General features: G+C 37.5%; 1 protein-coding gene across 14 annotated transcripts in view; it reads right to left on the reverse strand.

The window, feature by feature from the left end:
• LOC139143358 (voltage-dependent L-type calcium channel subunit beta-1-like) overlaps window positions 1-17395 on the reverse strand; it is a 108963-nt gene that overhangs the window by 18094 nt on the left and 73474 nt on the right. For all 14 annotated transcript variants that reach the window (XM_070713606.1, XM_070713602.1, XM_070713604.1 and 11 more), the window contains one exon: window positions 3693-3812. In XM_070713606.1, coding sequence (XP_070569707.1) covers window positions 3693-3812 — 120 coding nt within the window. The remainder of the gene's footprint in view (window positions 1-3692; window positions 3813-17395) is intronic.

The following is a 17395-nucleotide window of genomic DNA, read 5'->3' on the forward strand; positions in this document are numbered from 1 at the left end:
TTAGCGTAGCCACAAACGTGAATGGTGCCTCCCTCTCTCATTATACAATGAAAATAAATACATTCGGTAGAAGCTTGTTCATATTTAAATGTTGCCCTCTGACCCCGGTTGGTTAATACTGCCTATCGGCACTTAATCTTTGTCATCGACTTCTGTCGTATATCAAAAATTAGTGCCGTGTTATATTCCCTGGTGTTTTCATGAATTGCAAAAAAAAGTGTGCCTAATCAAAGATGACTCTGTTTTTACATTAATCTATTTAAATATTTTCAGATGGGAAATTCAAGAAATCAGGTAATTTTCCAGCCTCTTTCCATGGTGAATAATTAGAAATGAGGATCTTGAGAAGAATTCTGGCAAAAGTGGAGATATTTACCTGGCAAAATTGTGGCATTGAAACGTGTGATTTATGAGTTCTCATAATTTGATGAAAATGTGACTATTTGAAATGTGGCCAAGAACGGTGTTGATTAATACATGAATCAAATTGTGACCTACAGACCATTTGTTCAAAAACAACATAAATAATCAGAATACATTAAACGGAGACTGTAAATAAATTTTGAAACCGTTTTCTTTTTATGCATTGATCGATTACAATCGGATCACACATTTAGAGTTGGAAGCTAATATTTCTTTGTACCTTTGAATGACAATTGGTTCAACATGAATAATCATTTTATGCTTCAATGAACTGTTTTCCTAATTTTTCACTAAAAGCAGTTCTGTTGTTTTGAATAACAACTTATAACTGATCATTTCAATAACCCTACAACAACTTAATCCTGGTAGTTTTAATGCCGTTTTGCATTCAGAGTTAAACATTTTGGTTTAAAATAAGTTTAAGCACCTCAATTCAGTGAAGAATTCACAGAAGCAACAACACAAGGGCGTAGGGTCATTTTGGCGCAATGAAAACAGCCAATGGTCATGTTCAGTGCTCTAAGCTATTAATATTAATAAATATATATGCCCCTTGCTTTTGCAAAATGGTACCGTCAAGGAAGGGGCTTTCTCTACTGTTGATAGAAGCATGTTGTAGTGATCAACAAAAAATTTCTTTTTCATTCCTGATGAAAACCAAGTGCATATGATGAAACCTTTACACGTTCCGAACAAGAGACAGAGAGACACATCTCTTAACCTTTACTTGCAAGACAGCGAACAAAACATGGACCCAATCAGCACACCTAAGGTATAGCCTAGTGCAAATTCAGGCTTACATCTAAAACCCCTGCCTGATCTTTTCTGCTGTCCATGCCTGCAAATGCTTTCAATCTTGCAGCACACACACACACACAACACATGCACATTACATGTATGCTGTCTTGCCCGCAAATGCTGAAATGCACATACACGCAAAACATACACAGGCAAACAGCACATATGCAAGTACAAGCTTCAGCAATGATATGTGGCAGAGCTGTTAATAGCTGCTCTTAAATTTCTACTTGTAACATTCCAGTTGTCCCTCATCAAAATATTTTTATGAAAATCATAAAATAGACAATAAAATTTGCCAAAAAGTGTGTGGTAATCATCTGCTTGCTGAAAAATATTATGACAGTCTAAGTCATGTAGAAGACTGCTTGAGAATTCTGTGTCTTCAAAGAATTCATTTCTAAAAAATCATTTCTAAAAAATCCTGACAGGCATCACACAGCAGATCTCATTCGTTCCTTCATCACAAAGGCCATTTCACCATCCTAAAATGTCTGTTAAAACAGCACTGAAATTGCCACCGACTCAGCGATGAAGACATAAAACATATCCACTGCGGCATTCTGGGATAGACAGCAGGTAATGGTACATAAGGGAAAACTTTACTTCAACTCGGTTTTAAAAAAAAAACCCACACACCTTGAGATGAATGAGCTGTCACAGGCATTGACGCAATGCAATATGCAAAACAGACTGCAGGGGCAGGGCTTAGGGCCATCTTTTCATTTCAACTGATTATCGAAGCTTATCACTAACACTGTAAATATTTTGTCTTCATCAAGCGTGTCCACAGCTGAAGAAACCGAGAGTACAATGGCTTCCCACTTTCAGTTTCAAATGATATTTTTGGACTCTGCAAATGTACTTGCCATAATTCTTTAAAAATCCCAATTCTTACATTCTTACTTATAACCACAAGCAAAGTGAAAATGAACAAGATGCCACTGTATTCAGGTGAATGTTTTGTTGTGTATTTCATCAAACATGAGCAATACAAGCTCGTTTTGGGGCTTTAAAGGAAAAAAATTCCGACATTTTCAGTTTAAACCTAACCAAGCAGAAGATTCATCAGACTCTTCTTCATAATTATCATAATTTAATAATTTATCAGTGTTTTGATGCCTGTGGGAAGAAAACAATGTCATTAAACCATTGAATGTAAAGAATCAAACACTGTCTATCATATTCAGAGTGATGTAATCCAAGTATCGCACAGAACAGACAAAAAACATCTTTTCAAAATCTCATTTCACAGATATTAATACTACAAGACCAAAAAAATTATACTTCCAGTAAGTATTTCTTGTCCATTTTTTGTAATAACATCATCCTGTCAGCATTTTTTTAAGGTTGTTCTCCTGGTAAACCTATAAATGTGACCTCTGTCTTGAAAATAAGCCCATAAAACAACAAATACATCAACAGAAAATGTCTGTTTGCTGTTTCAAAATCGTGGGAAGTCACTCTTTCATTATTTGATGAAGTGATGCAGCATTTTGTAGCAATGATTAATATGTCAGCTTGCTTTAGGGGGCAGATCTTCTGACCTTCAAAACTCATCAGTATTCATGAACATGCATATTCACAAATTCGCCAAGTGCTCAAGCGTCATTAATATTCTCAAGCCACGGAAGACGCAACGATAATAAATATTGTAGATTGTCCCTTCCCTTCTGCGTAACTGTGTCACAGTTCAATCCTGATTTTTTTGTCAGCTGTCAAAAACTGCGGTAAGTTTTCTGAACAAGCTGTCATGACATCAGAACAAGACTTCATACTGATAATTAACTTCAAGTATATTGAAAGTTGAGACTCTGATTTACCAAATATTTTTTTCTATTATACATATTTTGCTCCATAATATTCATTTTAACAAGCACTACCTCTTTTATTTCATAAATATAAGGACACAGTCTAAGTTGATTGGGGTGTGTGTGTGTGTGTGTCTGTGTGTGTGTTGTGTTTGTAAACTCCTCAAAATCCCTAACCCTGCCAATGTTTGTGATGTCAGTGGCCCATTGCTGTACTAAGGGTTGCATTCCCATCACCAGCAAAATGTTCTAAATCTCCAAAAGTGCCTTATCCAAGGTGATCTGAACTCTTCAGCTTAATTTGCTCAGACATACTATCAAACCTTTTCATGAAGCCCCACTCTTTACAAGGACATGAAGCAAATATAAATTTCCCTGGAGAACAGCTGCTTTCAGTGTTGAAAGCAATGGCAGTACACAGGCACAGGGTAGCTATGGAGTGAGATTGTATCTTCTGGTAGCATGTAATTCAAAATCCACGCATACTTCGTCTCATACTTTTTACTGTCACCCTTATGTTTGTACATCACCTTTCTGAATCAGTGAGTAATCGAGCTTTAAACAAACTTCTGAAAAGAGTTAAGAAGATCCAGGTGTAATACAGCTGATATTGACAAATCAGGATTTGTTAATGTCTTTTAGTATGCAAATAGGCCTTACCTTGGCTTTTTCTAGTTGCACCCTTGCTTGCCTCTCGGTTTCCCTTTTGATCGCTTCCCTTTCTTCATCTAGTGAGAGGTCTGAATCTGATGGGCGGCCATAGTTAGAGTCTTCTGATCCCTGTAACGCAAGCAGAAAACAGAGAAATCTTAATTTATTATAATCACCAAAACCAAAGCGTTTATGAAATCATCCTTGCAGTTTTCAAGTTAAAAGCATCAACGACTGCCATGGCACTTGAAAGCAATGATGGATGATAAAAGTGTGTGTGAGATGAAAAGGTATGGGAAGACAATATCTTACAGACCCACAGGTCAAGTCGCATAAATCAGGATACCTATTGCATAAGACGTGCTTTGTCACAACTAAACAGACATTTCTGCATGGCTGTTCAGTTACACCAATAATCAGCAGAGAAATCAGGTAGGTCACAGAAACTTATGTACAACATGAAAAAGCTCTGCTCCCATGATGCATTGGGGTAGGCTTCTGAAAGATATCTATACGTCCCTGTCATCGACACTTTATTAAACAGTTACATAAATATCATTGATATCGTTGAATGATATTCAAACACAATGAAACCTTTACAACTGTCTCCTGTTTCATTAAAAGCTGGTTCACAAATGGTTGATGCTGTGAAAGCACACTATGTTCAATGCTCCATCTGTATCTAAAGCCTCACTGATGCATATTCTCAGTTTTAACATCTTTTACTTGAATGTTGGAACACAGAACAAGATGCATCATTTTCAGTTTACTGACCAAAAACTAAGAATGCAGCCACACTGTATGGTAGTTGGTGTCCTGTCTGTAAGTTTTGCCATCTTTGGATTACATGCATTCCCGGATACTATTGATTGAGATTCCAACTCATGGACTGATGAATTCTACAACACACCATAGCAAAATGACAAACTGCCACCATCTTTTGCATGATTATGAAAGAAAGCTAGTTGCATTCCTGCAATAACAAAGCGGTCTGAAAAAGTCCCTGTTTGATTACCGCAGTGCTTTTATCATTTCTCCTTGCTGTTCAAAGAAATCTTGATGTTGGAGGCGTGGCATCAGAAATGCTAAAAGTGACAACACTGAACACATTTGTACTAAGTTGACCAAAACACAACTGTTACACCATGTATTTATTGCTTAGAAAGTAAATGTACAATAACAAGTACGGTTGTGAGTACAGGAAAATTATTGGACAAAAAATATCATGCTCGGGTGCCATTTTCACAACCATAGCATGCCAATATGTAGAAATTTTATGCAAAGATATTCATTAAACGCACGGCAGTCTTTCACAGGAATAAATCAAGACAAGCCGCTGCCACAGTTTCAATCTACTAAACACCATACATCAACTCATCCTTTGCTTTGCATGCTGTCACTCTAACATAGAAATGTACACCCAACAGTCTGACAGAAATCATATATCACCTGAGATTAATCGTCTGTGAACAGTAAAGATCAAAATTACATTTTTTGCATTTAATCAGCTAGGCTGCATCTGATTTACAGGAATCCATCTTACTTTCGAACATAATAACTAATTTGATATCAAAATTGTGACATTCATCAACACTGTCTCCTCTGCTAGTGTTTTTTTTAGCTTTCAAGTTTCCTTTCTCAGTTGTGCTAATTTAAATTTTAATTATTCTCTCTAACATTACCCATCAATCTATAGAAAAAAGTAATTTTGATTTCTAATTTTCAAAGCGGTGCTCTTCCGAGACTTTGAGCTTTTAGTCAGATGCAAAATGCCTTCCAGCATGTGTAAAATAACTGTTGGGGAAGGAATTACGTAAAAACATCAGGAATGTTTCCCGAAGGCAGAAAAAAATCATTGCCAATTTAAACAGAACGTACTTTTTTTATATTGAAGTGACCGGATCCTGAAATGATGTCACTCATATTAATTGAGACAACTCCATGGGGTACAGGTGACACCATTGTGAGGAAAAGGAACTGCCAGTGGTGGTGACGTAAAGCTTTTGAGAGGTTCCACTGGAAACAGGTGAACATGCTCCAGAGTTTGTGATAAAAGGCTTGGTATTTGATACAGCAGATTACATGTCTTTGCTTATTCCACTTGTGCTGAAAGTTATCATTGAGTGATCAGATCACAGCACAAATAATTCATGGGGTGTCTCTTTGAGTGAATAAACATGCACGATAAGCCGGCTCTTCAGACAGCATAGAGCGTTAACGATGATCGGCACACTTCACAGGCTAGGAATTTCAGTGACATGTCGTCTCTCTCATTCGCTTCTCCCGGCTTGAGATTGGAGATTTTCAATCACGGAGAGGGAGAGAGAGACAGCAAGCAACTTACCCTCAACAGCCGTCTGAACCGACGGCCCAGCTGCTTGTGAAAGCCGCGGTAGCGCACGCGACACTTGTCACCGCTCCGTGAGTGCTTGGTTAGGATGCTCATCCTACAGGCAGTCCAAGGAAGATCAAGTCATCGGGAACTGACAACAGGCCAGGTGGGACAGCAAGACTTGGAAAGCCCTTCGCCTCTCACGGAGTGAATGTGGATGCTAACTGAGGTACACAAGGCATCAACTGAATACCTATCAAAGGCTACGTGAGACGACTTAAACATGATGTTGGCCTGCCTTGCTAGTTAGCATTAAAACTGCATCAGATATTCATCACAACGGGGCATCTCATTTTCAGTGTTGTTTCCACATTCATCAAATTCTCATTTTGTACACCTGCTTTATTACAAAAATTCACACAACTCCTGGTGTTTATTTTCCTCTTCCTTCATTGTTCATAATTCATAATCTCAACAATAACATTGATAAATTTTTCCACTGTGTCACCCGGATACATCCACCGACTGTACTGTGATCAAACAAGACTGCTCATACTTGATACAGTCATTTTCATTCTACAAACAATTATGAACACCTCTAAAACAATCTTACAAAACGATTCAACACTTTTTCAACCGGTTCCAGTAAACCCTTTTCAATATTCAATTCCAAAATGATTTTTCCACTATTTCCATTGAGAAGACCAGAGTGTACATTTTTTCACCGTTATAAAATCACAATAGTGTTTTCACAGTAAAGTGAAGGAACTCCGAAAGCTGGTAATCCATGGAATTAAATTAATTTGCAAAATCTGAATACAACATTCAATTTTTTTCACGTAAAATTTTCAATTGGCACAGCATCACTGTCATCATTGCAAGTTCAAGTGCAACTACAGCACAGTGTGGCTGCTGGGGCAAAGTTTTGACAGTGACAGTGGTGACCCATGCAGGTCACTGTAGTGTGGTCAACTCTTGTTTTCGATGATGTGGTTTGAAGACACATGCACAGAAAATGGGAGTTAAAGGTCTTAACCTGTTCACCCCTATTTCCCTGTAATCAGGTCTACACTTACCATTGCAAACAATGAGAGCTGGGCCATACCATGGTGGTGAGGGGGGTTAGAGGGAGACTAAAACCAATTGTTTAAGATACGCAACATACTGATGAAACAACCTTTAGTTATTTTCACCACTGTCTCTGCTTTGTGGGTCCCTTTGCACTGCCACTATGAACTTGTCCATTTCTACATGATGCTCTCATTATAATGCTCTCAAAACTTGACCTTGACCTCAGAGAACTTAAATCACCTCTACATTGTTCACACTGGTTCTTTTGTCAGCTGAACGCTTGCAATCACATCAAAATTGCTTTCAGTAAATTTTTCCCCATTAACCTGATAATTGAATGGCCTAGCACAGGGGATAGAAGGACAAAAAATATCATTTTCAACATGTACCAGGGGAGAAGGTTGTCATGGAAACAGAAAACACATTAACAAAACTGTCTATCACCATTTTTTGCGAAAGAATACCAAGAGAGTTATCTTTTGGGTGGAAGGCGTCGTTGATCATCTAAGATAATCACAGGGGCAAATTATTCAAGTTCCTTTACTTTTGAAGCACGGCTGTAAGGATGTCACGACTGATGAATTATGAACCAACCTTGCTTAACCTGACTTATGCAAAGTAATGCCCCTATCACAGAAAGTGGCACTAACTAACATATTCACTGAGAGTACCCGTATTTCAAGTTAAAATTATGAAATGCACTTCAACCCCAATAGCAGTATGTTTTATACACACAAGCAGGGGAGATGCTGACTTCTGACATGCTGGCATCAACTATAAGATCAAGTCCCATGGCAAGCAACCCTGGAGCTATTTCTCTCCCCAAGATAGTCAGAATCTAACAGAGACCCCATTTGTCATGCAGTACAGAACACCTTTTGCCTACAAATTCATGAGGCACACCCTCACAAGCCAACGGGGCTTCACTTTATCCATGTAATAGCTCTTCAAGTCAGTGTTATTTCAAACCACCACAGTGGGGGGACACAGTACCTGGCTAACAGGTGTAGCACAGATACATCAATTAGCAACATCACTTTGGCAGATAAACGCAGCTATAAGCATTAATACTTCCATTAACGAGAGTGTGGATAATCTAATATTACAATAATGGGAAAAAAGATTCTTTGATGCCGCAATAATTGCCATCTAAGCACACACTGAGTAACTGATCTGACAACATGAATCAGTATTGTAGCTGGACACAGTTGACAATGTCATGCTGACAAATGGGTGATCCTACAGTACCTGACATTATCAGATCAACACTTCTACCAGGTTTATCAAACACTGTCATTGATGGTAAAGATGGTCAAAAGATGTTATGTATGTGGGGCATATGGGATGAAATTCCAAATGGACAGAGTGTAACACAGAGTTCCAGGAATTATATGCACCACTCATGTTTTGGGAAGCACCTTCTTCTGTGGTGATATACAACATGTACCCACCCTACCGGTATGGATTGTATAGCGATACCATGACTAGTTTACATCGAGAAATACCAACAGATAGTCAAACCTACTCTGTGCCACTGGTGTAACTAACTGTCAGGGATGGCCACAATGAGCAAATTTCATCAAAAGACACCTGTATTTCAAACCTATCTATCCACTGTTGAGAGAATGGCAGTATGGGATTGATGCCTTAATTTAAACATATTTATCCACTATTGAGAGAATGGCAGTATGGGATAGGTGTGACAACATACGGCCATTTGATGGTGACTGAAGACTGTGTAGTACATGTGCCTCTGACATCATCATTGCTCAACAAAATGTCAAAATCTTTCAATTCTTCAAGTTGAACATTTGAAGTTACAGAAGTATTTGTAAACTGCAAAACGGGAACATTATCACTGATTTAAACAATAATCTGTTTCTCGTAAAAGCAATGTTATAATATGTCAGTTACTCAACACAAAAACAACAGAAACAAAGTGGGTGTTTTGCAGCACAATAATAGACAGTTTGCTGTCATTTTTGTCTCAAACTGTCACCTGAAGAGCTGCAGACCTTAAAAATTCTGAAAACTTATTCAAAATAATTCCAAATAAATGGTTATGATCAATGTGGTACGCCTGTTGCAGTCAAACCACACAGGTGCATGGAACGATACGCGGTACCCTCACATTTCCAAGGATCTATTATGAGAAACAGCTCATTCCATTTCATAATGGGTAGTTGCAGCATAGCCACAAGCAAATACCAAATGTCATGGTGATTTATTCATTTCTTTTTCTTAACTACAAAAATACAGTTTAGGTCACCATTTTCATTTGGAAATGGGGAATTTTTTTTTTTTCAAATTGAAAACTATTTGGGTAAGTTCCGTGCACTGTCAACCATGAGAAACTGTGACATGAATGATACCAATTCAGCTTCCAGAAATTTCACCACACTAGGTGCGTCAACACTGTGAAAATCTATACCTGCCTATTTATAGTCTGTTAGAGGATTGGAAATATTTTCACTTCAAATTGTTTCCGTTTTGGCTCATATTTTCACCTATTAAAACCACAATAATTTCATCTGTGGGGAAAAAATGCACAATAGGGATGCTGTTCAGAGGTAGAGGGCCTAACAAATGATATAGCGGGTAAGATCCCCCCTCTAACAGGCTCTTTCCACCATTCGTTTTTTTACCCAGTACATGCAAAACAACCTATTTATAGCATACTATTTACGTAAATGCACGGCCTATGAGACATAGACACCGAGAGGCCCTTTCACAGGTATTCTCACTTTCACACACTTTTTACCAGTTCTATAACTACCGTTATACACTCAGGAGAGGTAAAAATGCCTATTCATTCCTTGCTACAAATAATATCCAAACCATGGCATGGTATGCCTTTGTTGAAAATTCCCCTCAAAGTTCAAATTTCATGATTCACTGTTGTTTTTTAAAGGTGTCTTTCAAATATTTTCATGAATGACATTGGCAACATTATTCAAATGAACGTCTCTACCTCAACACAGGTGATCAAGAAATAGGTTATGAAATTTATTTCTCACATTCAGCCTTTGTTCATCTTTGCTTCCACAAATTTGAGTTTCAAATGATAAAAATAAATGTATTCCAATACTCCATTCATTTTACTCAAATAATGATTGCATTTAACAAAAATAATTACCATAACCTTCACAGTTTTCATCAAATATACCCCGGCATTAAAACTGCCAGAAAAACATTACATAGAAAATGTTTGAATTGACATTTTCTTCAAAATCAATTCTGACACGTTTTTGACTTTCTGGGTTTATTACATTGAGCTTCACAATATAACAACTGCGTACGCAGCCTGACATTTATGAAACATTAACAATCATTAAACCTGTTGTGTTAAGCCACAATATTTCATTTAAATATTTATGGTCAACATGTGGACACAACAGAGCAGTTGGAGTAATTTCCTCTCATTTCAACATCCAGGAATAGATCTTTCTTTGGCAGTTAACACAATGGGAGGAAACCGTACGGCAGCAAGGTTGTCATAATGACAAACTGTCAAATGCAAATCTACACACTTTTTTCGAAGAAGTATGCCATCATGGACAGATATTTGCTTATAAAAACTTAAGCTTACACAATTTTATATTATATATTATGGAGATACTTTTTGAGTGTCTGTCCACAAGCAAATTTGGCACTATATAATGTTCAAACATTATTTTAACCTCAGCAACAGTGAGAGACTGATGAAGCATATTTTTTTTGTGTTGCATGTATGTACACAATTCCAGGAGGACAAAGATGATGTGTACATTTGGATGGTATGCTATTATTTGAGTTGGATGGGTACTGTCAGGATGAGTGTTCCAATTGAGTTCTATTGACAGAAGGTGGGAACACTTTGTGTATGAAAAGAGTTGCAGAGATATAGATACTCTATGGACTGCTGCCACTATGCTACAGTTGCACTAGAGAAGTTGCTACGGCCACTCTCTCATTTGACTACAACTATATCTGCCTCATGCCAAGAAAAGCATTTCAAAGTTGGCATTTTTTGAAATTACACACTGGTGTTATGTGGAGAAACCCACACCAGCAAGAAGCCAACTGGTATGTTACACAACACAATTACACAACCTGACAATACCTTATGGGCATGTTTCTGTGTATGGAATAAATTGTGATTACAGAAGACCCCTTACTACAGGCACATTCCCAATTGTAAGGAGACTGGCCTGGGTATTCTACAGGTATCCACAAAGATGACACGCTACTCTGAGCAAACACCAGAACAAACATGTCCTGACAAATTTGATGATGTCAATAACACCTTAAGTTTTAACCCCAAGGTGTGAACAACTGTCAAACAGCTACAAAATGTTTTGTGTGAAATATTCCGGGATAAAGTCCCTTCCCGAAAGGTCAAAGGCTATTAGCATAATCAAATCAAATTTGGCAAAGATTTAACTATACTTAATTATTTCATAAATAATCATATGCTGTCTCCATTACATATTATTCAATGCACAGTGAATGACACCTAACAAAATGCAGATTTATCTGAGATAACCATCCATAGATTGACAACCTATTCACTGCTAGTTTATTTGAAAGTCAAATATTATTATCATACAGGTGTTTCAACTGTGCTACAAAACTACAGTTAATATAAATATCTGCGATAAAAAAATTTCACATCCACGATGTAAAAAATCCTATGAATATTTTTCAGACTGAATAATCCAATAAAAATTTAATGGTAGCCATGCTCAACACTAGAAAATTTTATCCCTATTTGATGATCTACTTTGCATGTGTTGCCATTGAAAGTGTCTGTTGTAATACACCTAACTCATCCATGCCATCTATACATTATATAGCTACAGTTACAGCACTGTGAATCACAATAGACCTCAATGCAACTGTCCACAAATGGTTAGCCACTGACACTCCCTCATGGAATAACCTGCTGTGTCATCAAAACCATCTGCTACAAATATATAGGTGGTCAAAACAGCCACAGAAAGGAGAGCAGGCCCCTGTGCCATCTGTTATGAGTAAGCTGCCACTGGAAAACCAAAGTGAAAATGATGTAAAATATCAATTCAATCTTAAATATATCTGTAGACATTGAAACAATTACACTGTACTGAGTAATAACAAATAATATTTGGAATATTACTACCATGCACCCTTTAATACAGCACTAAAGCTGCCAATGGACTTGTCTGACTTCATCCAAACCATCTATTCTGTACATGTAGTCATTGAAGCAACCACAGAGAATGAACTTAAGTGGCATCTGCTGGATGAGAGCAGCCATTTTGAAATACCCAGATGAAACAACCTGGGAGATGACGGCAATAGCTCTTTACATATGTGTACGGCTATTGAAACTGCCTGATGCAAGATACTCAAACCAACACAGCAGACTGGACGATTAACCTACCCACTGAACAGAATGAAATTAGCCAGTGCATATTGATCTGCCCACTGGAGTAAAACCCATCCTGTTCTATCAAAATCAATAAACTGCAGTCACCACACAGAAAGGTCTTTCAGTCAATATTTTTGTAAAACAATCAAACTTAACTAGGGTACGTATCAATTAGCATTAACGACCACCAAGTCGAATTGTCAACACGGTCTCATCTGAACAAACACACAGAGAATATAACAACAGAAAGCTACATCATTACATACAACCTCAACCATTGTATCTCTATGCAAGCTAATTTTCAGGAGTTAAATCTGTGCAAATGCCATTATCTTACAACATAAGAATATCATGGTAGGTATTCTTGTATTGTGGGGATGGTTCTTTACAGTTCATCATCTTTCTATCCAGCACTACTTTACAAGTCTCTCAACAGATCTGTTCTCAAATTCAGATGGGATTCTTGTGAAAATCTGAATTTCAAGATTTAGAGGAAAAGAAATTCAAAGCAAGATGACAGTTTTAATACTTCTACAACAACAACAACAACAACAACAACAACAACAACAACTACTATTACTACCACTACTTATCATTATTAAGACGATGATGACAACAGTGATTTTATGATGTATCCTATCTTACTGAGCTGGATGTACTTACGGGAAGCAAAGAGACCTGCAAAGATGTTCAAAGTCAACTCATGTCTATGGTTGAAGTGTGCATACACAAATAAGTTTTGAAAACAAGTAGCTAACCATGAGTTGATCTACCACATAGATAATTGTGAGCACATATCCCAATCCAATAAACACACAATGTCTCTGATGGCAGAACTTGTACCACAGTGGACAAAAATGGTAAAAAGGAAAGCAAACTCTTGGTTAACATTATGCTTTTCATAGAGAAATGAAAATTTCCATGAACAAGACATAAACATTTTGAAAATAATTATAAATACCTCATACTGATGGTGAACATCAAAGTAAAAGTTATTCAATATTCTGTGCCATATTTTTATGTCTATAAAAGTGTGCCTATGAGGAGTACTTGTAATCAACAAAAACATGAAGAGTGCCCTGGACTGATTCCGATATGTAATACTCTGTGGCATGTAAGATTGGGAAGCCTTTGTCATGACAACAAGAAGTATCTATGACACTTGCAAAATGACTGACTGGCATGTATCAGCTGAAAAGTGACAGCAGTCTAGGAAGTGCATGATGCCAGTGATTGTAACTGCTGTAGCGTGCAAGTCCTGTTTGAGAAAAGCAGACAGTATACAGTGTACTTCAGTTTTCGCAATGAATGTTTTCACTGAGATACGACAAAAAATGATTTGGTTTGTTCTGCTGGGCAGAACAAGTCTCCACATCCAGAGGCACAAATTACGATTTTTGTATTATTCTTTGCAATGTTGTCGTTAGAGAAAATCTATTTCTTTGAAGCTTATCATTACACCATTTGTACTTTCTGTCAACAGCCCTTGCGGAAACTAAGCTTATGTACAACACAAAAGGTGATGAATGTAACGACACAAACAATTTAAGAGTATCGGCGTAACAGCTTGTTTGCAAATATAAACCTGTACTCAAATACCTATCGATTAAGTACAACAACGTGAATTATGGGCTCAGAGGCACTTGGCCAGCGACAACAAGTACACTACACATCCATCAGCCGCTTTAAAAATACTCCTGCTATTTAAAAGTATGTGGCCTACAAATGCGCCTTGACAAAGAGAAAGTGGTGATGGCAACGCACAATGTACTTTAATGCGATGTGCGTTTTGATTCTTGCCTTTTTATCAAGCCTGAACAGCTCATTAATGGAAGACATGACTTCCTTTGCCGTGGTATCCACGTATAGCTGTGGCCTCATCAGGTTATGACTGGCTGTTGCCGGGAAACCAGCTGAAAAAAATCCTGGATGGCATATGTCCTTCTGAAACTTCATTTTGTGTCCTATTCTCATCTGCAGTATACTAATTTTTTAGTGGTTGCGTAGTTGACTGGATGACGATTTAAATTGGTAAACTTTATGGAGCACTGTTGTATTTCTTTCTGTTGAAGTTTTTTGAGTACTGAAATGTGACAAATCAGGTTCAAATGCAGACTGCAACCATTGAAAATATCATCAATATGCAGGTCAGGTCATCAAAGTGAGAAATTTCCATTACTCAACTACTTCATCTGCCCTTTTCATGAATAAAATATTAAACATAATATTATTTCACTGAAGACATCAAACATATGAAATTGCAATTATTTTCATTCACTTCTCTGGATGTGGAAAACATTATCTCCTAAAAACAGTTAAATATTCACATTTTAATGTATGAAGAGATTAAGCCAATTATGAAATAAAATTAAGGGGTAACTTTGGTTGTGTTTATCACATTCCAAAGTGGCTGTGAGCTGACCTGTGTCAAACACAGAGGCAGTATTGATGTTGTAAAGATACTTGGTAGTTCATAAAAGAGGAAGTGATATTTGATGCACTATAGTACTTAAACTTGAAATTGAATGTGCAGTTAAATCTATGAGCAGATCCATACACCTGATAGTCAGACAGCAGAAACACTCTCTGTTGGAATTTTTAGCAGTACAGAAAACAGCCTGCATTTATGGTACATGTATTAGCTTGCCTCATTAATGTAACAAAGACATTTAACAAAATTAGACTTATAAGAGAGTTTCTTAATACTAGAAGTTGATTATCCTTATGCCCTGGTCTAACTTTTGACACATTGAATATTTTACAAGGCATTGGTCTGATAAGCTTTGTTGCATCTTTCTTGCCAAAACAGTCTCACTGTTAACATGTACTGGCATTGTCATCGGAGATGATACATGCTACCCTGTGCTGTACAATATGTGCAACACATGCAATATTCATGAATCAGCTATCAAGTGCATTTATTTTTCATAAAAGTTAACATAGTATATGGCCTGTGCCAACAGTGTGGCCAATACAAAGGTGTTTGAGGTGGAGATGCATTTTGCCAACATAGTTTTTGTCACAGGAATATATTTTTCATCTAAGATGACAAAGAAAACCCCTCATAATATATATTTTCAAACAGCAGAGGATCTTAAGTTTAGTATGTGGTAATAGTTTATTATTACACCTCACTCATTCAGCGTGCACTGCCATTGGTGAAACACGACTCACGTGACATGTAAAAGAACGTGATGATGCCCTCTGCGAATGTGATGATGCCCTCTGCATTTGATATTACATGGATGACGTCATTTTACTAACTGCGCATCCTTTCTGCGCAAAACAAATTGTCGTTCGCTTGTTGTACTTTGCAGTTGGCAACTTATGGCTGTGAAACGTCATGCAGAGCTGTCACGGCACAGTTAGACGATATTTTGATGCAAGTAAACAGCAAACGAACGAAAATGGCAACAAGGAATGCAATTTCTGTGTTCAGCGACTATGCAAGCAACAAATTTGGATACGCCACCGAGGAAATCGGCAAACTTTAGCGGCAACCCTAGACTCGGCACTGACAACATTTTACGCTGAGGTCCGGACTCAGAAGGCGAACTGTACTCGAAGAAGTCTTTGTGTTTTTGTTTCTTTGCATGTTTGCTTGTTCGGTGTAATAAAAATAATAACACATGAGAGCTTGGGCAATATCACGATTTTTTGCCTGCCCTCGGGCTGGTGGTCATGATCGAAATACTGATGATGCCCTCGCCTACGGCTCGGGCATCATCAGTATTTCGATCATGACCACCATCCCTTGGGCAGGCAATAAATCGTGATATTTCCCTCGCTCTCATGTGTTATTATTTAACTCAAAGGATGAAGGGATGTATATATGGAGTAAAAGACCTCAAGTTTAGTATTCACGATAAAAATTAATTTACGTCAAAAACTTGATACTGGTACTATTTTCTGAAATTTAACGTTTCACGTGAAACAAGAGGATATGTGAAAACAACAAAAATGAGTTGATGCAAGGCCGCATTACAGTTTAACACTGTCCTAGAGGGTATGGATTCATTTCTTTATTATGACAGATGCCTTGACAGGCAACTTACCACCTAATGGAATATCAGAGTAACAGTGCTTTATATACCGGTAGGTATAGAAGGACAGTGTGTAGATTTAACAGAACCGTATTTTTTGTGGTCTGACCCATACAGAACTCCATAAAGTGGGTCACAAGCTCACATTTTTTATTTAACCAACGTGCTGAGATGACTGTGGAATGAATTAATGATTAAATAAGTTTGTGGAATTAGTTTCATGCAAATTGGAGCAGGCTCATTAGAACTTATCGAGAGCAATTTGGCTAGGATGCAATGCATACGTGTTGAAGAATAATACAATCAAAATTCAAAGTGACACACACAAGCTCTGACCACTAGCTTGCATTATCTAATGCAAAATAGAACCCAACAGTTGGATTTGGCACAAATGGAAAAAGCAGATTGAGGATATTATGATGGGGCTTACAGCAGCTCAGATAAACAAAACCGCATTTAAGTAGCATTAAGAGTTGGCCACCAGATGAAACATAAAGAATCTTGTCTCTCCACTGTGTTTTGAACACCTATCTCTTGAATATCATTCACTTTGTAACCTCAATGATATCACAATGAGGACTTAATGTACTTATCTCTTAATCTCAAATACAGTTTGCACTTTTTCTCAGAAATCAAAGAATCCACCTGGAACTCCCATGTCTGCAATCTGATTAAAATCCAATGTTGTGATAGGTCGGTTTTTTGAGCTGTGGAATCAGTCTTTTTTTTTCTGTGGTCCTCCCCAGTAATGAGGGGAGGGCTGCAGAAAAAAAGACCGTTTTACAATAGCGTAAAAGAGCGACCCATCACTACATCGGATTTTAATCAGATTGCCATGTCTGCTGGTTACAGCCAATTTTAGGTCGGTATGCAT

This window comes from Ptychodera flava, chromosome 11, assembly GCF_041260155.1.
Source record: "Ptychodera flava strain L36383 chromosome 11, AS_Pfla_20210202, whole genome shotgun sequence".
NCBI classification, from domain to species: Eukaryota; Metazoa; Hemichordata; class Enteropneusta; family Ptychoderidae; genus Ptychodera; species Ptychodera flava.